At 57.5% G+C, this 24,000-nt stretch overlaps 1 protein-coding gene across 4 annotated transcripts; it reads right to left on the bottom strand.

Annotated features, from left to right (window-relative positions):
* Positions 1-360: 360 nt before the first annotated feature.
* Positions 361-15,599, bottom strand: DNAJB5 (DnaJ heat shock protein family (Hsp40) member B5). 4 transcript variants are annotated; one of them, XM_027906328.1, is made up of 4 exons: positions 15,548-15,599; positions 8,451-8,695; positions 5,608-6,206; positions 361-1,473 (listed from the first exon to the last, which is right to left on the bottom strand). In XM_027906328.1, exons 2-4 carry the CDS (start codon positions 8,659-8,661, stop codon positions 1,240-1,242), a joined length of 1,044 nt encoding a protein of 347 aa, XP_027762129.1. In that variant the 5' UTR covers positions 8,662-8,695; positions 15,548-15,599; the 3' UTR covers positions 361-1,239. The 4 variants fall into 4 exon arrangements, with proteins under 4 accessions (XP_027762129.1, XP_027762115.1, XP_027762138.1 ...); XM_027906314.1 differs by lacking the exon at positions 15,548-15,599 and adding an exon at positions 12,861-12,991; XM_027906337.1 differs by lacking the exon at positions 15,548-15,599 and adding an exon at positions 11,028-11,134.
* Positions 15,600-24,000: the final 8,401 nt, after the last annotated feature.

Genomic DNA, 24,000 nt, shown 5'->3' with positions numbered 1-24,000 from the left:
GGTAAGAAATATAAAAATTCTCCTGATGGAAATCCAAAGGTTTTAAAAAAATACAGTATTTGAAAATGGAGCCACCAAGCAGATTGCCTCATGCACCTCCCAGCTCCGCCCTGATGTCCAGAAATACCTCCTGAATGAATTGTCCCTGTAGAAAAATATATACACATGCCTCTCTCTTCTTATTAGAATCCCTAAGGTTGACCTGAAACACTAGTGAAACCCACAGCTCTGCTCACACTTGGCTCTGCTTTTGCACCCAGATTAGTGCTACACGCACACACACCCCCCACTCTGGGGGGTTGCTGTTCGTGTGGCTGAATCATCCCCCTTTCAAAAAAGCCTGGGTGCGTCAGGCCAGGATCCCCAAAACAGGCAGAGGAAAAACCCTTACGAAGTTTATCTAATGAGCTCTATATATATGTATTTAAAAAATAAAAAGCAGCAACGCAAACTCAACACATCTGAAAAAAAGAAAGCTCCACCCTGGGCTTTCCCCCCTCCTCCTGCTGGCTGGGGCCCTGTGGGCAGCAGGTGCAGGCAGGTCATGCCCACGGGCACCGGGGACATCCCCAGGCAGGGGCAGGAGGCTGGATGGACCATCCCCACACGCTCCGTTGTTTGGCACAGCCGAGGCTCGGTGTAGGCTTGGCACAGGAGAGTGGGCCACGGCCAGACTCGGTACCGCGGCCCCAGGTGAGAAATAGTCCGGCTACCGGGGGGGCCACCGCGGGCAGGAGCGATCGGCACCGCGGGACAGCCGGGACCCCGAACAGCAGCAAGTATCAAAGAGGGGAAGAGAAAAACCAGCAGCGGGGATGCCAGATCCTGCGGAGTCCTATTTACAGTGTGCTGGACCCCGACAAGTCCAGCCTCTTGTGGAAAGAGTGGCCTGAAAAGCAGGTGACATAAAAAACCCACGACGCGACGCACCTCCCCGGGCAGAGGGCCAGCGGCTCTCGCTCGTGCGAGGCAGGAAAGCTGGACCTCTGGGGAGAAAGAAAAAGTCTGGCAGCCTGTGGCAGACAGGAGACTCCCCACTGTTGGAGTAAAAAACCGGTCAAGAAGGATGGATGGGGGGTGGGTCGGGTGGGTTTTTTGGGGAGGGAAAGTGGTGTGAGGGGTGGTTGTTTTGTTGTTTTTTTGCATTTAAAAGTGCTGTGGCACCCTGGCTCTGTGCAGGCCAGGGGCTGTGGCACATGCGTTTGGAGTATTGCTGCTTTGGAGGAGAGTCCCAGGGCTCTAGGAGCATGGGAGGTGCTGCTTGAGGATCTGTCTCGTCTGGGGAGCTATTCTGTCTGGGAAGCGGATTTTGAACTCCACGATCAAGTCTCCTCGCTGGCTGGGGGCCTTGGGGAAGGGTAGCCCCTCCCCGCGCAGTCTCTTCACTGTCCCCGGCTTGATGATGTCGTTGCAGGGAAGTGGGATCACCCTTCCATCGATGGTGGGAATGTTCACCGTGCAGCCGCACAAGGCCTGGGGGGGAGAAGAGGGGACACACCATCAGAGGGGGTTGACACCCCAAAGCATCCCAACAGCCACACCCCGTGCCCTCACTGACTGCTCTCTGGGTTAAACCACCCAGGTCCCTTTGGATGATGCCCAGGAACACAGGGTGATGCTCACCAGTGCGAGCCCAGTGCTCTGATGGTGCCAGCCCAGACTAACCACCACGAACTGGGCTGCAGGAGCCAGGCAGGACAGGGGTGCCCCAGCCTCACTGGGGGAAGGACTTCCCGCTCCTCCTCCTGGGCTGCCCAGGAGGCACCACCAGCAAGCACTGAGCCACCCACAGCAACAGGACGGGCTAAATTTAGCACCCATCCAGCCTCGGGCAGCCGAAAATCCAGCTGAGATCATGGGATGCCACCACGGCTCATCAGCTGTCACCCTCTGGAGCACGGCAGCCCTGCCTGGTGCTGGGGTTATCTATAGCACAGTCCCATCCCCACCACCGACAGCCCCCACACGGCTACGCCGGCGTGGGGTGATGGTGTGGCCGTGGCATGGTACTGGTCTTTCCTAGGAGCCAGGCTGCCAAAGGGGCTGGTTCCTAGGAAACCAGCCAATGGGTCGCCCATCCCCATGGCAAAGCCAGGAGCTGGTGCCAGGGATACCACCCCGCTGTACCCCAGGCTCCGGAAGCAGCCGGGGTGGTGGGCGCCGCGGCAGGCACACGCCGGCCTGCATTGGCGAGCCACGTGACGCGGGAATGCAGCAAGAAAATCCTTGTGTCCTTAAATAACTCAGACAGCTCTGGCGTACATGTGGGCAGGATCATCTCCAGGCTTTCAGCAAAGGCTGATGGAAAGGACTGCGGAGCGATGCTTCTGGAAGTGGGGGGTGGTTTGCTGAGCTACAGCCTCGAGCTTCCAAGTGGGGGCTGGCACTGGTTTGCCGCTCTGAACCGGGTCCTGGGAGTCCTAGTCCTCCCAAAACACCTTGCAAGGGGAGGGGAGGAAGATGCAATTGCTGTTTCTGGGGTAGGTGGGGGAATGTTCTGCATTCCCCTCCCCAGGAAAAGCCTCCAGTGGCAGAACAGCAACAGGCACCAGAAGAAACATCTCTTCTCGTGCCGGCCACTGGCTCAGGGATGATGGACATGGCTTTGCACCAAGCGGGTTCACAGAGGGATCTGTGCCAGAGCCAGCTGGGGGTCTCTGGTGAGAGAGAGGAGAGAGGGTGCTGCCTCCTTGCACGGCTCATCTGCACAGGCCTCCTCCTGGGAAGGGTGTCCTCCAGGGATTAGTTTTTCTGCCTGCAGGAGGATGCCATCGCCAGCTGTGTGGGAGCAGCAGGTGCTTGGCTGATCTCCATCAGGTTGTGGGAGGGAAACAAAGGACAATTTCCCAGCATCAAGGAATTTCTGCCCTGCGCTCACCCAAAGCCAGAGCCCTCCTGCTCACTGGTGCCCACTCGTCATGTGCCATGGAGAGCTGCACAGCTCCACGTGTGCCAGTGAAAGGACATCTCCAGCCACAAAATGGAAAGGAGAACAAGAACTCCCTATGGGAACACGTGGATGGGGAAAGCAGAGGGATGTGAGCAGGAGCGGGCGGTAACAGCGAAGGCAGACGGGATCTTAATGTTTCCTTCCCAGAGCCAAGATACAAGAATCCGAGGCGATCGTTCCTCCACCGTATGTCCCTGTTTTTCATTCCTCTTGCTCAACTTCGCTGGCATTTGGGAAACCGGTTGCTGAAGTAACACCAGTCACCGCGGGAGCTACCCCGCATCCTAGAAAGAGGTTTGGTTTATCCCTAGGGATGAAATCACCATGGGTTTGATAGCTGAGCGCCGTGCTGTGCGAGCAGAGCTCTATCTAGGTCAGCGCCGGGTCCTCCTCCGCTCGCAGCAGAGCTGCCGGGGAGGACGTCGCCATCGGCCGCATCTCAGCCGGGCGCTGACACACGGATGCTTCGAGGAAGGTGACGCCAGGTAAAGGATGCAAAGCGGGACGGTGCCGAGGGCAGGCGTTAGCCTGGCAGCCAGGAAGGCATGAGGCCCTGCCGGCAGCGCCGCCTCCTGCCAGAGGCAGCTGCTGGTGGAGCGACGCCTCTACTCCCTCCCGCGGCTTCCTGCTGTGGCACACGCCTGTCGTTTTAGGAAGGAAGACGAGGAGTCCCTGGAGAAGCCTTCATACACCTCTGATTGTGCAGCAGACAGGTGGCAAGCAACCTGCACTGCCCTGGCCAGGCACCCAGCGGGGCTGCAGGGGGCTGGGAGGGGCACTCAGCACAGCAGTGAGTGGGGCTCACAGGACCCACTGCCTGCCAGCTTCACTGGCACTGCGCTCCCTCATGGCAGCGGCAGGGACCAAAGCTCAGGCTAAAAAAAGGCAGCCTTGCAAGGAGGAAGGGTGAAAGGAGAGTCCTCAAGGCTATGGTCAGAGGCTCAGGTGATGAAGAGGTCGTACTCTTACTATGTATTGATGTAGTAGCATAGAGAGCTGGGGAGGTTTCAGCACCTGCTCATGCTCCAGAGAACTTAAAGAGCTTCTTCTCATAGAAGATAAAAGCAGCAGAATATAGCCCTGCCTGAGGATGGCAGCCAGGTCAGCAGCTCCGTGAGGATACCCAGCATGCTGGGCTTGCGGTGAGAAAAGGGCAGAGACCAGAAATTCCAGCTCAAAAGAGATGAGGAATTTTGCCTGGACTAGCAATTTTCCACTTTGTGACTGCGCTGTGCAAACCCAATGCCAGCACGCAGGCCTTGCTCACAGAGATCACAGATGTCCAACACTTCTGGTGCAACACAGCACGTGAGGCTGGAACAGGTTTCTCCAGTTGCTCCTCAAAGGTCAACTCTAGGCAAGAGTCCCTCCAGCCTGGGCAGTGCACAAACCTGGGCTAACACGGTCTGGACACCAGCACAGTCAGCTCAGGGTTAATTTTACAGATAAGGGGAACAAACAGAAGGAAACATCTGAGATATGGCATGCATGGTTCCATAAATAAGGCAGTCTCTCCCAAGTATTTCTGGATCAGCCACAGGAACCAGCCACTGCAGAAGTAAACCTGTGCACTTCACACCATGAGGGAAATTGAACTCCTGAGCCTTGCAGCTTAACTGGAGCTGAGTTTGCTCCAAGAGTGCCCAGTTCCTGCACCCACGTGAGTGCTCTTTGCCCCCAGTACACATTGTCCCAGGCCCAGCTGGGATGCAGAGCCACCGCAGAGCTCTCCCGACTCACTGGCACACTTTGCAAGCTCACGTTTCCCTACCTCAGGTCTGGCCCATTGAGCTTATTTCTATTAAATGCACTTCAGAACATAAATCTGCCTTCAGGAAGGAAAAAAATATCAGCTCATTAAGAAGACAGACAGCGTCTACCGTCTGAAAGGAATAGCAAATGGCAGCTGCCAAAAACGTCAATGTTAAACGCAGCTGCCAGCTGGGATTTATTATAAGGTAGTTATACAGCAGCAGCAGCAGTGAACAGCACATCTTGTACTGAGGTAATCTCCCCTTTCCTCTCCCACCTTCCCACAGATTGCTGGCTCTGATGCACCCAGCCTTGCCATGACCTCCTGGACTGGCAGCCTGGATGTGTTGAGTTTTACTCACTGCTTGGATATTTCACTTATTTTGTTCCCTATTTAGGAAAGCCATAATCAAGGAAAACAGCTAAAGCACTGCTCAGGGAGGGCGAGGGATCACCTTCCTCCACATGACCCTGCTCTCTGCCCAGAAGGAGAGGCACCTGGCGCCATCCCATGCAGTAACTAAGCCACAGCAGGCTCAGCTACGAGAAGAGCAGGGATCAGACTCTTGCCAGCCAACGTGGGTTTTCCCTTGTTCCTACAGAGTATCTGGGCTCTGTTCCACACGTGAATACCCTACACTAAAACAGAAAAGTAAGACATATGGAGAAGGGAGAAAATGGATAAATACCACCTGGCTCAAGGGACCACAGCATCCGCCTCCTACACCCGGCACGGAAGTCAAGCATCTCCAAAACCAAGAGTGAGTTGGCCTCTGCAGCTCCTCTCTCACAACCTACCTGGTCCTTCCTATTCAGTGTGGGTGAGGGACTGACTCCCATCATGACCCCAAATGCCATGACCCAGTGCCACCTCCCAGCCCGGGGGATTTACCACCTATACTCACCTCTTTAAGACTGATGTTTGCCGTGTAGATCACGTTTGTCCCATCCCTCTTGAAGTGCGAGTGAGGTTTGTCCTTGAGGATGAAGACGATGTCGGCAGGGATGTTATCTGGGGTGGCATCCCCTTCTTTGGGGAATGTGATTTTGGTTCCCTCCTTCCAACCCCGTTTGATGACAATGTTTAGGATCTTGTCCTCAGTCCGCATGGTCCGGCCATCAGCGTTGACCCTTCTGCGCGTGATCTTCATCCTCTTGGTGGACCCGTGGTAGATCTCTTCCAGGGACACCTTGAGCTCGTGGATGACAGGAGGGTCTTGGACCTTCCTCCGCGTGTGCAGGGACTCTTGGTGCCGCCGGTGAACCCCATTGATGCCGTTGAAGCCAAACCGGCCGAAGGCACTGAAAGGGTCATCGTCGTCATCCATATCCATGTCGTCCTGGTCAAAGCCGTTGAACATCCGGGAGCGGCTGCTGGCGAAGAAGATGTCGAAAGGGTTTGAGCCTCCAAAGAAGGATGCGAAGGTAGCATGGGGGTCTCCGTGGAAGGTATAGTGGAAAGTGCTCCCTGAGCCACCCGAAGAGCCACCTCCAGTTTTGAGACCTGGAAGGGAAGTGGGAATACAAGACATGAAGGCTCATCTGCTGGAGGATGCTGTGCTGGCACTTCACTTTCCACATGGGAGGATGATCCCTGTGGCCTCCAGGCAGTTCTTTCACTATCTCCTGGGTGTGCAGGTCACCCCCTCCAACTTAGGCACCTGTGAAAACCATGGGCCAGGAAGGCACCATCTCTACACAAGACACAAAATCCCTCCCCCTACACCCCGCAAGCTCAAAATCCATTCGGGTTTTGGTCCCTCTATCCCTACTGAAGGGATCCTTCGGCTTTCTCCAGTCAATTCAGAGTATTTCAATTTAAAACATATCCTGATGAGTCCATGTCCATTTTTCCCCATGAGCATGCTTTTGTCTACCCCAATAGCCTTGCCTCTTGGTCTGGACATAAGGAAAAAATTCTTCACATAAAGGGTGGTCAGGCATTGGAAGAGGCTGCCTTCCTCTAGGAGTGGAGTCACCATTCCTGGAAATGTTCAAAAGGTGTGTGGATGTGGCACCCTGGGGACATGGTTTAGTAGTGAACATGGCAGCGTCCCAATAAATGATCTTAGAGACCTTTTCCAACCTCCGTGACACTACGAGCAGCCAGAGGTCAGCAACCTTCCAGGTCGGTATGCAGCTCCTCCATACCAGCTGTATAAAATGCCAGGTAAGCCCCAAGGTTGGATCTTTTGGCAACCTTTCCCATGGGAAACTCTCCTGCTGGGTCCCAGGCTGAGCCTTATATCACTGCAACTCCCCCCAGGTCCCAAGGCACATGTGAAGTGCCCCCCCAAAAGAGGTCACACATGCTCTGCAAGGCTATTTTTGACCACAAGGGGTGGGAAGGGTTAAGCCAAGCCGAGCTCAGGGACTATTTTCAGGGCATGCCAGTGACAGTGAAGGGCTATTTCTGACAGGCTGTCCCTTGTGCCAGCCCCCCACCCCCCTTCACAGCAGGACAAGTTTGGGGGTCTCTTCTGCTTGATGAAGTTAATACTCGGGGTGGGTCAGAGGGGCTTTCGCTTCGCCTTGCCCATCACAGCATGTGGGACCCAGAAGGTCCCCAAAACACCAGTCACCAACATGTTGCTCCAAAAAATGGGAAAACAAAAGGTGTGTGGGGTCACGGACCATGACTGGTCTAATGTTGATGGGGCGGGGGGGAGATGGCCCTTAACTTGATGGGGCAAGGAGGGTGGGCTCTTCCCTCTTTCCTTAACTCACTCTTATTGTAGATGACTGCAAGTGATGGGGATTTCACCAAATTCCCAGTGAGCCCCTGTCCCTAATGGACTGTGCAGCCAGGAGGTTTCACCTTTAATCCCATGACGCCAGCATGAGTGGGGTCCTATTTCATCGAGGCCTCCCGGGAAAAGCTGTTTTCCCACTTGAGACAGTCACTTCTCACTTTACAGGGTGGCAAAATCACTGTGCCTGGTGGATCCATTATAGCCCTGACATAACTGAAGGGTAGACAATTAACCCATCGCTGGTTAATTCTGCTGGTGGCTTGTGAGGGGCATGCACCTGCCCAGAAGAGGGGCTGTCTCTTCCATCTAGCAGCCTGCTCCTGCCAGACCTGCTGCTCTTTTAAGCACCCAAGTCCTGGGCTGATTAATGCAGATGCTATTCAGCACTCTCCTCGAATGGGGTTGCGCTCTTCCATCTTCGACTAATAAGGCTGCCTGCGTTGGAGCAGCTCTCCTCCTCCTCCTCCTCCTCCTCCTCCTCCATGCCAACCACCAGACAACAGCAGCCTCTTGGTTTCAAAACAAGGGCCTATTACTTAAATTGGGAAAAGCTTTGAATCCAGTAGGTCAGCCTGTACCGAGGAGGACAGCGGGACCAGTGCCCAAATGCAGGGGGCATGTGGGCATAAGCAATACTTCTCTGCTGCTTTACTTAGGTCAATTAGCAAGTAGCTAACGAATTACCCCAGATATGACGCAGGAGGTAAGCTCCTTCCATCTCTCAGCCCACAGCCAGGGTTTTGGGGGAGAGGGCAGGAGGAGCCCAGCCACCCCAGGAAGCAAGGCGACAAGCTGGAAAAGTGTAGCAGGAGGGGGATGAGAGGTGATTTCTGACACCTGTGGAGCATTGTCTCCCACATTCTGTGGCTATTAGTCCCATTTCAGGAGCAGGCATGGAACAGCGGAACACATGTGTGTGAAAACTCTCCCTTGCCTGCAAAACCAATTTGAACACCACACTCCTGCCTCCCAGTGGGAAGTGCTCATCTCCTTACCTTCCTCCCCATATTGGTCGTACACGGCTCGTTTCTTGGGGTCGCTCAGGACATCATAAGCCTCTGCGATCTCCTTGAACTTCTCCTCGGCGTTGGGGTCTTTATTCTTATCAGGGTGGTATTTCAGGGCCATTTTCCGATAGGCTTTCTTGATTTCATCCTCGTTGGCGCCGCTCTGGATGCCCAAAATCTTGTAATAGTCTTTCCCCATGACGGCAACAGTGCCGGGAGCTGAGTACTTATTCCTGAAAGCAGAAAGACAGCTCTTCGTAAGGTGACTCTCACCCTGGGGCAGCCAGGGACGGGGCCGGCACACTCTGGCACGCACTTATCGCGGAGCCGACGCTCCCTGCGTCCCGCTGGCCAGCAGCACCACAGCCGGCTCCAGTCCACACTTCCCACCAGAGGTCAGAGCCCCAGTGCCAGACGGTGCCCCAGCTCTGGTTCTACCCTTCTGAGCCCCACGGCAGGGATAGACAGACTCATCTCTGAGGCTGACAGGGAGAGAGAGCCCGGGTCGGGGCACGGTGCTATTATAGGGGCCACGCCACTGCCAACGTCAGGCCAGGACCGCGTCCCTGTCCATCCCCCCTGGCTGAGTCAGGAGGGCTGAGCTATGTCTAAATGTAGCTGCCGGCCTGTGTCCACCCCCTCGCCTGGTTCTCTCCCAGCTGGGGACCTAAGACCCAAGTCAGGGTGATGACAGCAGGTTTTTGGAGACTGAAAGCAGTGGCAGGGACCGTGCTGTGCCTTCACCTTAAAGGAACTTCAAACATTTTGTTCCTGAAAGCAATTGGCATTCAGCTGGAGATAAGCGCCTCCGGCTGTCAGAGCCGTAATTTGTATTTAGCGAAGAGAGAAAGGAGCCGTTAGACAGAAACATCTTGTGATGGTGGGAGGGCTTTTTTTATTTTTTTGTTTTAAAAAAACCCAACAGTTTCTAGCCTGACTTGCACTCCCTGAGAGCCTCTAACTGCCTCTTGCAGTAAGGCAGGGACCCAGGGCTCACTCGCTCCATCGTGCGGAGGCCGAGGCCGTGGCCATGCCTATGCCTATACTAAGGCATGGAAAACCCAGTGGCCGTAATTCATCCCCCAGTCACGCCGCTGGAGTGGCAGTGACCCAGGGAGCAGCCACAGGAGAGGGGAGGGCTGCTCCTCCAGGCACAGGCTGAGCAAACCCCATGCTCGTCCAAATATCCTTCCCACTGCTCCTCGACCTTTGGCTATCTGACAGCAAACCCCTTCCCCCTGCCCCATTCCCCACACCACAGCTCAGTGTTTGCTGCTGGCCCTGCTCCTCCCAGGCGCTGCCCCAGCAGACCCCCTGCTCTCCTGCTGCTCGCATCCTGCTCCCTGGTACAGTCCAAGTTTCACTCTGTCCGAACACTCCTGCACAGCCTCAGCCCACCGTGCCCCTCCAGCAGATTAATTCTGGCACAGGGTGTGAGCCTTGGTCCTTTTCTTCACCACCATACAAGCTACCAGACGATCTTCCCCACCCTTACTCTATCCATGAGATCCTGTTGGAGCTCTCAACCGCAGCAGCTCAAAGGAAGCTGTGCTCCCCCAGGATCCATCCCCACAGCGCTACAGTGAGCCCTTAGCATCCACACCAAGCACCCAACACTTGCCTTGGGCCATGCCTTAGACAATGACCACCTACAGGGGCTTGGAAAATCGTCCCACACTTGGTCACCTCCATTCAAACCATCCACCTCTGCTCTTTTTTGCCCCAGCCATGGAGCAGGTACTTTGCTGTAGGTGGTGAGGGGGGCTAGGGCCGAATTAGGGGAGATGGGGGCATCTGCAGACACGTGCAGCAGCTCAGGGGGCACAGAAGAGGTGGGAGGAGGTCTCCGGGGGCGTAAAGAGCATCCGACAGCATCTCCCATGGCAGCTCCGGGCGCAGAGATGCTGGCAGCACCCAGCCCACGCAGGCGCTGCGGGATCTCTGCCCCCTGCCCACCTCCACCTGCCCTCCCTGAGGGGCTGGGGGAGACCCTGGGGTGAGCAACAGGCAGTGGTGCCGAGAGCTGACTTGTCAATGTCCTCCCCATAAAGGTCACTCCAACGCCTCCCTTCCCCAAAGCAGCCTCCAGTGGAGTACAGGGGCTGCCTGTGACCAGCACTGGGACTGGGATCAGGATTTGGCCCTGTCTGGCTCATGCCGACCCTCCCACAGCGAGGGCAAACCAAGCAGCACTGAAGGCAACCCTGTCACAGCCGGCTCCAGCAAGAGGTGGCAAACCTTCTGTTGTCCCCCCACAAGCACCACAACGTTCAGCTCTGACCCCATGCAGCCCAACTCGGAGGCACCACTGAGACCCCGTCACCCAGCCGAAACTCCACAGAAAACATAAAATTACATTAAAATAGGCTTCCCATGAAAATACGTCCTGTTCTGGCAAAATGCTGTTGCCCCCCAAAAGGTCTCTGGTCTTGCCCACTGAGGGGTCTCTGGCAGGGGTGGAAACGCCTGTTGAGGATATTCTCCTGACCAGAGAGCCCTCTGTCCGGCTGGGCATAGGGAGGGGGGAATTCCTGTACCGAAATGCATCCCGATGCCGCGGTTTACCGTGCTGGAGAGGACCAGGTGCCGCCGGGTGACCCGGTGGGTTAAGGCACGCTCCCGAGGCTCAGCTCACATGCACAATGGTGGTAAAACACGACTGTCCCCGCAGAGCCTCCCTCCTTCCCTCCCACCTCTCTGGGATCAGCTGCGCCTTGCCACCGCTCCTCTCCCCCTTCTGCTCAGTCATCCTCTCCTGCCTTCCCATTTAACCCCCTCGGGAGCGGTGGGGGGTTTCAGCCAGGAAAAGCCGTTCCTGCATCTCCCTCCCAAAGCAGACACCTTCGGAAAAGCCACGGCCACCCTGCCTTAGAAAACCACAGGCATCCCCTGGCACTGCTGAGCCAGCCCAGCCTCCATCCTCCTCTCGCAACCACACCAAAAGAAAAAAAATAATTAAATAAAGAATAAATCTTTGTTCCGGCCCCGCACATGACATCAGCCCGAGCAACCGCTGGGTGAGCGCGCCAGCTGAATAGCGATCGCTTGACATAATCCCTCCGCTCGGCAGTCATCTAAGGGAACAAACCCAGCCCGGCAGCGGCACCAGCCAGGGGCCAGGGTTTTTTTGTTCCATCCTGGGGTGCAAGGTCACCGCGGGATGCCGGAGACAGGCGCTGATGGTTTAATGAGGACACGAGGTCGAGAGGCGGAAACCCACTTACCGAAACTTTACGAACACATTCATAGTCCAAGCTGTCATTTTTAAGGGCTCTAGTTTTATTTTAAACATCGCGGCTGTCCGCAGGCGCCGGCAGGTGCTGCGCGCCCGGCCGGGAGGCGCTGGAGGGTGGGCAGAGGGCGGCGGGGCGGAAGGTGCCGGCTCGTGCCGGGGATGCCGCCGCCGACAAGGGATGCTCTGGTGACGAGCCTTCCCCTCCAGCTCCCCAGGCACACCCAAAGGGCAGCTCCTCGCCAGCCCGGCGGCCGTGGTTGGCTCTGACCTCGCTCCCAGGGTGGCTCCGAAAGGGCTCTGGTCGACGCGGTGCTGCTGGGGAGCTGCCGTCCTTTGTGCGCTTCCCAGCCGCGCCCGGAGAGACCCTTCAATGGAGTCGCTCGCTGTGCTGTGATTTTCCCTTTAATTGGTTTCTCGACGCTTTCTTGTTAAACCGACGGATTAAGACACTTCTGCTTAATCCGTCAGCTCCTGCATCCTCCCTCCCTGCTGCCGCAAGGCGCCCGGCCGCCCCGGTACTGGCACGTCCCCCGCGCAGCCCCCGCCGAGGAGCAGGGAGCGCAGCCAGGAGCCCCTCGGTGTCCCCAGAAACGACTCTGCTGACGCCCAGGGCTGTGCACCCGCCAGGCGAATCGGGGAGGGAGAAAAGTAGGGCGGCGTTGATATGGAAAAAAGTCACGTTAACCAATGTGCACCTCCCCAGCTTTCCCCTTCGGATGCGCGGGGGTCCCTGTATCCCCCTCACCGGGTGCCGGCACCGGTCCCCCGGTAGAAGGGCTCTGAGTGCCGCTCTCCCGCCCGGGAGCGACCAGGGCTCCCAGCGACGGCAGGGCAGCGGGATGGGGACGGTGCGTCCCCCGAGCCCACGGCGCAAAAACCTACTTCTGAGAAGTCACCTTCAGGCGCGCCAAGGAAAGCCAATGCCACCGCGTCCCCTCGTCCGTCACCGCCACTCGCGGGCCACGGAGAGCATCCTCTCCGGACGTTCCACACCGAAATCGGGCAGCCGTGCCGGGATATCACCGGGTAGCTCCTGAATCCCACCCTCGGGAAGTGAAATGCCGGACGGGAGACAGCCCCCATCCCGTTGCGTTGCCGGGGGTCCCGCTGCGCTCCGAGCGCCGGTGGGATCGGCAGGGCTCGGGTGCCGAGGGAGCGCATACCTCTCGGCGCGGCTCCAGAAGAGCAGGATGGCCGGCATGGCAGCGTATCCCGGGATCAGTCAGGGAGCTGGAGGGGATCTTGTCGTGCCGGGGCAGGCAGAGGCACCCGTGCCCGTGCTGGATGGCAGCCGCAGGCAACCAGGCAGCAATGTCATGACTACCCGCAATGAATCATCCCCTCCCCGAGCCCCCACACGCACCGCCCGCCTCCCCCTCCCCACCGACAACCCCACTGGGGTGCCGGCACCTGCGTGGGGACGGGGTTAACCCTCCCCTCGCTGCCTCTGTCGGCACAGCCCCCACTGCCAGCCCCGTCGGCGGCTGCCTCCTGCGTGGGCACGGACTAGGACCCTCGCTCAGCGTCTCCTCACTGAGAGTCCCCCATTTCGGTGCCCAAAGGGTGTTGCCTCCTGCGTGGGGATGGGGTCAAGTCCCACTCACCATCCCCTCAGACAGGGTCCCCCATTTCCAGACCTATCTGGTGCTGGCTCCTGGGTGGGGATGGGGTCAAGCTTCTCCCACCAGTGTCTCTTCAAGTAGGATCCCCTCTTTTCAGCCCCACTGGGGTGCTCACACTAGTGTGGGAATGGGGTCAAGCCCCCCCGTGCAGCCCCCTCAATTTAGGGTACCCCCTTTTCCAGACCCACCAGGGTACTTACAATGGTGTAGGGATGGGGTTAAGCCATCCCATTGCACACACCACCACCCCTTGTCCCCTGTCCAGCCCCACTGGGGGGCTAAGAACTTCATGGAGATGGGATTAACCCCACTCCCAAGCCCACAGGCGCTGTCCTTTTTAGGGGTGGACCACTTAGTGGCTTAGTGAGGAGCTGTCACCTGCATGGGAAGGAGTTCACCCCTGCAGTGTGACCGAGTGCACTGACCCACAAGTGTCCAGGGGTGACCCCTTGCCACTGTCCAGCTGCACCAGGACTCGCTGTCTGCCCCAAGAGGAAAGCAAAATAACCCTTCCTTCTTCGATGCCAGCTCTCCGGGTGGACACTGCCACCTCGACTGGGGCCAGGGGTTAACCCCTTCCATGCTGGTTCCGTCGATCCCGTTACTGACACCTGGGGAAGACGTTTACCCACTTTCTCACCAGCCAGTTGAGCCCCACTGGGATACACCGGAACCCCCGCAGGGCAGGGGACGGGTCTTAACCCCTTCCTGGCCACACCACGTGGCTCAAACAGGGCACATTATTACCTTCAAAGTGGGACAGGAGAAAGGGATTAATCCTCACCTCATCACCCTCTCCCGCCCCGCCCGGCTGTACTACAGCCCCAGGGTGGAGGTGTTAATCGCTCTCTCCCAGCCCCACTTGGACGTACTGTCACTGCTAAGGGACAGGGGATTAACCCCTTCCTGCCTCCCCCTTCAGACCCACAGGGACATGTGGTCACTGTGTAGGGCAGAGCAGTTAACCCTCATCCACAGCCCCACCAAGAAACCCTGTCACCCCACAGAGGCAGAGATATCCTTCCTCCCCCACCTTCAGCCCCACAGAAACTCCATGTCACCCCATGGCGACAGAACAGCGTGGCTAGCCCCTGTTCCCCACCCATGAGGGGGCAGATGGGCTCAGCTCCCTTTCCCAGCCCCACGGCAAAACCGTCACAAAAACCCTGTCACCCTTTGGGCAAGGGGGGGTTGATCCTGCCAGCCCAGCAGAGAGTCACTTCATAAAGCAAAGCTTTAACCCCCACATCAGGACAGACTTTCAGTCCGTGGCTGCACGGGGATTAGTGCCCCTTCCCAGGCCTACAGGGGTACGCTGTCACTCCATAGGCAGAGGGACCAATGCCCCCAGACCTGTAGCAACACCCTATAACCCTATGGGGCAGTGAAACTGACCCCCTCAGCCCCACAGCAACACCCTATGGGGAAGCGGGATTGACCTCCTCCAGTCTCTTAATGACACCCTTTCACTCTACAGGTAGAGGGACTGACCCCCACCCAGCCCCACAGCAACAACTCGGCACCCCACGGCACTCCCGTAGCAACAGCCCGTCACCCCACTGGGCAGGAGGGTGACCCCACTGTGACACTCCATCACGGGCAGGGGGACTGCACCCCCCCGTCACACAGCCACACCCTATCACTCCAGGGGGCAGTGGGACTGACCCCCCACTCAACCCCATGGTAAGAAGTTGTTACCCTACGGCGCAGGGAGGCTGAACCCCCTCCCCCAGCCCCACACTGACACCGTGTCACCCCACAGGGCAGACTGACATAACCCTCCAGGCCCACAGGAACACCCTGTCACCCCACAGGGCAGGGTGACAAATCTCCCCCACAGCGACAACTTGTCACCCCCACGGCAGCCCCACAGGGACACGCTGTCACACCCTCGGGGGCAGGGGGCGTGCCCGCCCCAAATCCCACAGGGACACGTCACCCCTCCGGGGGCAGGGGGCTTGTCCCCCTCTCCCAGTCCCACAGGGACACTCTGTCACCCCTCCGGGGGCAGAGATCCAGCTCCCCCTCCGCCTCCCCACAGCGTCACCCCTGCCAGGGCGGGGGACCTGGCCCGCCCCACGCCCACAGTGACACCCCCCGGGGCAGGGGACGGACCCCGCCGGTCCCCCGGGCTCGCTGCGCGGCGAGGGCAGGGTCTGTGGGGGTTCGGGAGGGTCGGTGTGGCGGGGGCGGTCGGGGGGGCAGCGCTGCCCCTCCCCGGCACTCACCGCTCCCGCCGTCCCGGGGCGCCGCGCGCTCGCTGGGCCGCCCCCGCCCCCGCCCCCCGCCCGCCACGTCAGGGGAGTCCCGCCCGCGCGCGCCACGCCCCCGTTGGCCCGGGGGGCTGTCCGTCGCCGCTACGCGCCGCGCTCATTGGTTGTCCCCCCTCCAGGGAGGCGGGGCCACGCCGCGTGCCCGCCCGCCTCCCCCCCGCCTCCCAACCGTCGCCGCCCATTGGCCGGTTCAAGCCCGCCCCGCCCCGTCGGCGCTCGCTCATTGGCCCGGCGCGCGCTCGCAGCGGCGGGATCCCCGGGGGGAATCTTCTGGAAAGGCGTGACGTCACCGGGACGCCGAGCCTCACACACCCGCCCCCGCTCCCCCCTCACGCCCCCGGGGCGGGGGAGTGCGAGTGGGGCCGGGGGACCGTCATAGGGCCGGGGGCACTGTCACAGGGCCGGGGGCACTGCACGCACCGTGTGGGGTCGGGGGCCGTGCTCACGCAGTCCGCCAGGGCGCAGGCACAGCCAGGACTGGGATGAATTAGGTTGGGAAAGTTCTCTGCGGTGATCGAGTCCAGCCCGTGACCCACCACCACCACCATGGCAGCATCGAGTGCCGCGCCCAGTCTTCCCTTAAACACCCCGAGGGGCGGTGACTCCACCACCTCCCCGGGCGCGTTCCGGTGCCTAATCACTCTTTCTGTGAAAGAAATTCCTCCTGATATTCAACCTAAGCCTCCCCTGGCACAGCCTTAGGCCATGTCTTCTTGTCCTGTCACTTGTGACCTGGGAGAAGAGACCGACGACTACAGGGCTGCAATCTCCTTTCAGGTGATTGTAGAGAGGGATAAGGTCTCCCCTCAGCCTCCTCCAGGCTAAACACCCCCATCTCCTTCAGCTGCTCGTCACAAGACTTGTGCTCCAGTCTCTTCCCCAGCTTCCTTGCCCTTCTCTGCAGAAATAGGTTCAAGGTCCTAGAAGTGTTTTTACAAGGCTGGGAAGGCTGAACCCAGGGCGGAAAATGTGAGAAGGCATCTGGGAGGCACTGGAGCTGCCCTGGTGCTGCATGGTGTGAGCCCCAGTGGGGCTGCGCTGTGGGGCTGCAGAGCAGTGTGGGCATCCCGAGAGCCCTGTGTGCTCCTTTCCATGTATGCCTGACAGGGGCAGAAGGGAGAGCAAGATCCCGAAGGCACTCAAGAAGGGTGCTGAGGTGCTGGAATGTGTCCAAAGAAGGGCGAGGGAGCTGGTGAAGAGTCTGAAGTTCATCTCCTATGAGGAGCAGCTAAGGGTGTTTAGCCTGGAGAGGAGGAGACTCGGGAGGGATCTTATCACTCTCTACAACTACCTGGAAGGAGGGAGGGTCTAGCCAGGTGGGGCTCGGTTTCTTCTCCCAGGAAACTGGGAACAGGATGAGAAGACGCAGTCTGAAGCTGCACCAGGGGAGGTTTAGGTTGGACATTTGGAAGAATTTCTTCACAGAAGTGGTGATTACACACTGAAATGGGCTGCCCAGGGAGGTGGTGGTGTCACCGGTCCTGGAGGTGTTTAAGGAAAGACTGGACAAGGCAGTTGGTTCTAGTTGCCACGGTGGTGGCATAGGTTGGACTTGATGATCTCAGAGGTCTTTTCCAACCTAATTGATTCTGTGATACTATAGGGGGGTCTGAGCGGGATGATGGGTGAGTGTCCACTCCGCAAGCACAGTGCCATATCTGGATCCAACACCCAACACGACAGGACTGTTCTCTTTACGCTGCAGAAGTTTCACTGGGGAGTGGCTGAGGTGCTTCAGCCGTGTGAGGCTGTGAAGGCTCATGTTGTGCTGTGCTTTTTCATCATGAAAAAGCCATGGGACTCCAGAGCCTGAGTCCTGAGCAAGGCTCAGGGGCTGTGTTTAAAACAGCCTCTGATCTGACACTGGTGCATCCCAGCTCCTCAGCAGCTGTGGCCAGCTCCAGGGAAGCTGTGCAGCCGAGCCAGAGACCGTGCTAGTGCTGTCCCTTTGCAAAGCCCTGTCATATGCCCCCCTCCGAGGTGGGGGTGTGTTTGAGGTTTTGCCATGTGAGTCTCCCCTTTGGTCCTTCCCGCATCCCAGTGTGGGTTAGACTTGGAGCAAGGTGGCTCCTGGTGGGAGGAGCTGTCTGGACCCTGTGACCTGGATTTTGTCCTAGGAAACCTGCCTGTCTCTAGAAGAAAACCCATCTCATGCACCTGTCGAGCAACCCCATTGGTGTGGAACTATGGTTTCCCTTGGCACAGATCCTGCCTGCACACCTGTCCAGAGGCCAAGGGGGGAAGCAGGTGGTCTTCCAGGTGCTGCAGCTTGTGGGTGAAGCTGAGCATTGCAGTGAACAATTGAGGCTGTTTAGATGTTTGTCCTTTCATAACCTCTGTGCACCTCCCCTTACTGGTGAGGTGTTTGAACAGGGTGCTTTGAGTTTACATCTTGTCTGTCCCCTGTAGTTTGATCACAGCATTGGTCTCCCTGTCCTTCCTCGGTGAGAGTCTCTGATTCTCTGGAGTCCCTGGGCAGGATGTGAACAGTCCCTGGGCTGCCTACCTCTTTCCCACCATGAACTGTCTGTGGACCTCCCGCTAACTGAGAGCCTCGGAGTTCTCTCCACACTCCCAGCGCAGTGGCTGAGTCATTGTGGTACTAAACCAGCACTTACTGTTGCCCATCTATTTTGCTGTCAGTTGTTTGTTGTCCCCGTACCCACGGCGGGGGGGCTCATGCTGCATGTCCCGCGCCGTGCCCATGCCCTGGCCTTGCAAATGCTTTTTGTTTCAGCCTTTTTATCGCTGGGAGCGCTGGAGGCCCCGGGGTGGGGGAGCTGGTGCTGGCCGTCCCCGTGCTCACAAATGATCTGCTTGGTGTGCAGCCTGTCCAGGGACAAACAAGGGCTCTGGGCCAGGGCCTGGCTGCGGCCCTGCTGGGCAGGAGAAGGGTCAGGGCAGACTACAGCCTCCCTCCCAGGACACAGAGGGTGTTTTAAGCAAAACTGCACCTCCTTCGCAGCCCGTCTCCCTGCTGGCACATCCGTACCCTTTTAAAGACACGACGGGAAAGTGCAGGGAGGGGTGGCAGGAATAATTAAAGGTACGAAGCCGTTTCCATAGATGGAACAATTACATAAACTGGCTCTTTTCCGTCTGGGGGAAGAGATGACTGAGGGAGGCATGATGGGGAATAATAAAATCCTGTGCGGCGGGGGGGGGGGGGGGGGGGGGGGGAAGGAAGGTGAGCAGGAAAGGGTTGCTCGAGTTTCTGTAGGGGGCACTTTGTGTGGGAAGAGATGGTGACCCTTCTGGACATGATCGAGCTTCCTGAGGCACTCAGGTTGAGTGGCAGAAAGAAGATGTAAGAAACTTGTGTGGGGTCAAGAGACAGTTGAGCAAATTCCTGAAAAGAGAAATCCTTAAGGGCTAGTGAGCCCAGTGATGGTGGTTCTGGTGTGGGAAATCCTCAGGATGCAGAAGTAAGCAACATAGTGTGTTGGCCTGGAGCTTCATCTCTCCCAGGTGCTTTGGTTGTGTGTTTTTGTCCCGGAGGGCATGGGGAGGTAGGAACCTGCAGCCTGGGCTGTTTTTGTGTTAAAACATTGGTACTTGGTATATGAAGGTTGGATCAGCGGTCAAGGCCACTGAGCTCTGTTATCTTCTGCCTGAGTGCCATATCACTCCGAGGGAGAACTTTCCAACGTTGCTGCCACCTTCTCCAAGCTGGATTATGATGTTCCCACAGCTGGGTGGATGGGGCAGGAGCAAGGTGCTGGCTCCTCACTGCGCTGCTCCCCTGTCCTTCTTAGACTCCCCTGCTCAGCACTGCACGGGGAAGTCTCCAGTGGCTGTGGCTGAGGGAGCTGGGGAGATGCATCTGAGGACACTGGGCTTGGCAGCAGCAGGGTTTGCGCTCTGTTCTCCACGGTGAGAGCAGCGCCCACGCATTTAGTGCTGTCTCTCCTTCCTGCCTGTTCCCATCCTTGGTGATGTCGCCCGCCTTTTCCAGCACCCTGAGCTGCAGGAGGAGAAAAGGGCTGCAAGAAAAAAATCCATGCCCATTTTTTTTGATGTTGGATTAGTGCTCTGTTCCCTGTCTGCTGGGGTCCTGGCTATAATCTGAGGTTGATGCATCTCCAAGGAGATGCTGGTGGATCACCTTCCAGGACAGGCCTGGTTCTCAGTTCCTGCTGTCTGTGCAGGTGAACCCTGTCCTGGAGACATGGGGATTTTCTTCCTCGGGGCTCATCCAGCCCCTTGGCCTGTCCTCTGAGGAAACCACGAGCTCCCAAGTGCCCTGGCTGTGCTGGTAGCCCCAGCACGTGGTGGGTCTTGTGCCTGTCCAGCTCTGAGCAAGGGATAATCCAGATAGGAATGGTCCCCTGGCAGTCTTGTGCTGCAGGCAGGATCAGCCACAAGGTCAGAGCATGCTGCTTGGGGCTTTATCCAGGCTGGCCTTGGAAACCACCAAGGACAGTTGTTGCACCACTGGAAGAGCTTGTTCCAGCAGCATTTCTCGTCCTCGTGGTGCTGTGTGTCACCAGAGCCTGCCTGGCCTCCCGGGGTGTGCGGGAGGAAGGGGGTGGAAGCCACTCTCAGCCACAGTGATGGTGTTCGGTTTGTCCTTCCCGGGCTGGGGCTGACGATGAGGACGGTGGTCGCTGCCTCCCCTCTGCCAGCGCCGCCGGCGGCAGCCGAGCCGGCCGCTCCGCTCGGCGGCTCCGCACCTGCGGGGGTGGCATAATGAGCCATGTCCTTGTCTCAACCTGCCGCTTCCTCTCCCGGCAGCGTCTGTGCTGCCAGCTGGGTTATTTTTTCTTTTTCTTCTTCTTTTTTTTTTCTCCCTTTTTTTTTTCTTTCTTTTTTTCCCTTCCTGCCGCTATTCTCAAGTGGTTCCCAGCCAGTGCTGGCAGGCAGCCCTTGCTGGAGACCTCCTCCCAGGCTGACCTTTGCCAACCCCCTCGGATGAGCACAGCGGGGCTCTCCTGCCACCCACGCAGGGGATACAAGCGGCTCTGAGTGGCAGTGGGCAGCAGTGCGTGGGAGGACTCAGTCCTCTCCAGTCCTCTGCTGTCCCCACCTGTGCTCAGGCTCTGCTGGAGTGGCTGAGGGCAGGAGTGAGTGGGATGAAAGGGCAGCTTGGGAGATGCTGCAGTGCTTTTTCTGGGGCAGAGGCTTGGGGAAGAGCAAGATTCCACTAGGCAGATCCTGCCTATGGACACTGTGCTTTGTCCTGACCTATCCCACTGCCTTGTTCGCTGAAACACAGATGCACAGGTCTAAACTGGGCATGCAGAGTGTGTGGGCTGGGAAATCCCCCCATGGAGCCACCTCTGCCAGCCCCATGCCCAAGCTGGTGAGAGAGGAAAGGCAGTGTCCTCCTCCCCCCCCGCCCCCCGCCTTGGGATGCTGGAATGTGGCAATTTGTCCCAGGTTGCTGTGGAAATCAGCAGGAGGCTATGGACTGAAATCTGGAGAGTCTGGACTGGTTGAAATTCTCCCCAGTGAGGCAGGGCAATGGTAACTGAGAGCCGGCAGCACTCCCCCAGCCCTGGCATCCTCCTTGCCACTCACCTCTGACCTCCACATCCCCCTGGAAGGCAGGCCAGCTATGCCAGGGAGTCCAAATATCTTCAGTCACCTCTGGGGACCCGTCTGCTTGTAGAGGACGCATGCTGAAGTTTGGTTTGGCTTCGTTTCAGCTTCCAGCCTTTGCCCTGCTTTCCTCAGCAAAGGCGTCCTGCAGCACTTGGTTCCTCCTGGGGATATCACTCTCCAAGTTACATTTTGACCAAGTTATTTCTAGTCTGTGTTTGGGTGCCAAGCATTAGGAGCCCTTCTAGTCTCTCCAGCCACCCTATCATTTAGGGAAGTTTGGAAACTTTCTGAGTCCATGCTTTCCACAACAAGGGCATCCCCAGGTGTTCCCAGCAGGAATGCCATCCCTGAAGGTCACAGGTGGTGGGTAGTGTCCAGGCTGGAGACAAACCCTGCTGCATTTAGTAGGAGTGTGTCCATATGATGCTTTTCCTTTGCAGTTCTGCCTGGCATCTAATTCTTAATGTACCAAGTAAGCTGTGATGAGATCATCAGGACACAAAGTGGTGCGCAGTTGACTGCTGTAGGAAGCTTCATACCTCTGTGGTGCTACCAAATGTGTGACCTCTAAAATAAAACTAAAAATGTCCCAGGGGTTGTCTGTGAGGAGAGTTTTCTGAAAGAGTGGGCTGATTTGCCTTTATTCTGGTCTTGGCTTTTCTCCATTGCCTCCCAGACCTCCTTCCCTGTGTCTGCCCTAGCCCATGGCAGGTGGTGCTCAGAGGGATGCAGGCAATGTTTTTCTGAGCGCAGAAGAATCAGTTGGTGCTGCCATAGTGCTTTCCATAGCCCTAACTAGTAACCTCTTTGATTTTGCTCCTTCCTCAGTATCCCGATAAGATAATGGAGGAGGGTGGGTAAAGGCATAAGGATCCCTATACACAGGAGAAAGGAAAGGATGAAGATCCCCAAGCGCCTCACAGGAGTGCTGGAGGATGCTGACATGGCCCTGTCTTGTCTTCACAAGCAAACGGAGACATGTGAAGCTGTCTGACCCTGGGCATCTCGACTCAATCTCGTGGGCCTTTGTGCCTCCCAGTCCTTGGACCTGCTGTATTGGCACTGTGCCTGTCCTGTGGTGGCTCTGCAGATTTCCAGGTCACTGCCTGCTGCTGGCAGGGAACAGTCTTGCCTAGAGATTTTCATCAGGAGTCTGAGACGCCAGCCAGTGTTGAGGTTGAACTGGGAGGGGATGCGGTAGTGAGCAAGCTGGGGATACTGGCAGGGGCTGGCTGAGCACCTGGTGCCCCTGGCTGGAGGCTGGAGCAACGAGACTTTTCCTGTCTGCCTGTGTCTTGCTTGGAGGCATAGTATGGGCAGATGGGACAGAAGGTGGGGGTGGTGTATGAAATTAACAGTGTGGTATGGGTCACCATCTGCAAGTCAAGTAGCTTTCTCACATCTCTTTGATCCAGAGGTCTGGTGGCAGTGCTTGGGCTCAGGGCTGTGCTTGCAACATCCACCTTTGTAACGCTGACATGAGGGGACACCCCAGGAGCACAGCAGAGGACACAACCCCTGTGTTCTCTCAGCCCAGGTCAGCAGACTGAGCAGGGGGTTTGGCTCTTCCCCAGCACCCACCAACTCTTTCCAGCAGCCCCATGAGACAGGGCTCCAGAGAGGCCAGATTCCCAGGGATGCAAAGATGCCTGGAAGCCCTACACAGCTGGCTAGCTGTGTGGCCCATATCTGGAGCACTGGGGCTCCAGTTCCCAAAGTCACATCCCATTTCCCATGGTAAGGACAGCAGAGAGGATTCAGCCTGGCATGTGGTGCCAGGCCCCAAGATAGAGCCATTTAAGATTGTCTCTGTCAGGACTACCACAAGGCAAATACATCCGAGCATGGTCAGGGATGGTGGTGGGTTATGATGAAAGTAAGACTTTGCAACTCCCTCCCTTCTGATTTGCTGAAAGAGAGAGCACAAAGAAGAAAAAGTTACAGTGCTGTGTAATTAGGGAGCAAATGAGGAGAGCAGCAGCGTCTCCACATGAGAATGGAAGAATTAATGTTCAGAAAATCAGTCCCAAACTAATTCCCTGCTTTGCTTCAACCTTCAGTAAGGGCAGCGGCACTGAAAGTACAGCCTGGAGGATGGGGAGTGGGAGGAAGGCGGAGAGGAGAGACTGCTGCTACTGGAAAGGAACAAAAACACAGAAGGTTCAATGTACTGGGCCTGGGGAGAGGGACTGAGCTGCACCATGGGAACCTGCAATTGCTGCCACACAATGATGGTGTCAGGGTTCTTCTTTGGCAAACCACCATCCTCATAAAGCCCCACTCAGGCCGGAGCGGTACTGAATGACATGCGCTCGTGCAGGAGGAAGAGCAGTCTGGGCAGATACAAGCCCCTGTGTCTGATATCACATTCTAGGTAAGTTTGAGGAAAAATACAAATATGCAAAGTCAAATGGGAAGAGCAGTCACTGAGGGGGCAGGCAGGGTCAGACCGCACTGCAGGTGCTGATGCTTTTGCTCCCTTGAGGTACGTGTCCAGTGCCTGAATCCCTGGGTCTCTCTGAGGTGAGCAACACTACAGGAAGTACTCCCTGTCCAACACCCTGGCATGTGTTTGTGGAATTAGAGGGGGAACTGATCTGGGCAGCTGCCCTCCAGGTCCTGGGGCAGCTGCAGGTGCATCAATGTCTCCCTCTTGTACAAGGGGAGGGAGAAAAGGACTGGGGATGTCATGACAGCTGAGCATTGTGGATGCCAGGATCTGTGACCTGCCTGCTGAGTTGGGAAGGGGTCTCAGGACAGGGCATGAAGCCATGCTCGTGGATGCTGCATACACTGTTCTGGCTGCCACCACTGCACCACAGCTGGGTGCTGCTGAGCGAGTGGGAGGAGGGTGGAGATGGGAT

This window comes from Empidonax traillii, unplaced genomic scaffold, assembly GCF_003031625.1.
Source record: "Empidonax traillii isolate 1590-97213 ecotype Southwest subspecies unplaced genomic scaffold, ASM303162v1 scaffold26:size2357266, whole genome shotgun sequence".
In the NCBI taxonomy this organism is placed as follows: Eukaryota; Metazoa; Chordata; class Aves; order Passeriformes; family Tyrannidae; genus Empidonax; species Empidonax traillii.
The sequence above is the reverse complement of the archived record's forward strand: the minus strand, read 5'-3'. Positions and strand labels throughout refer to the sequence as shown.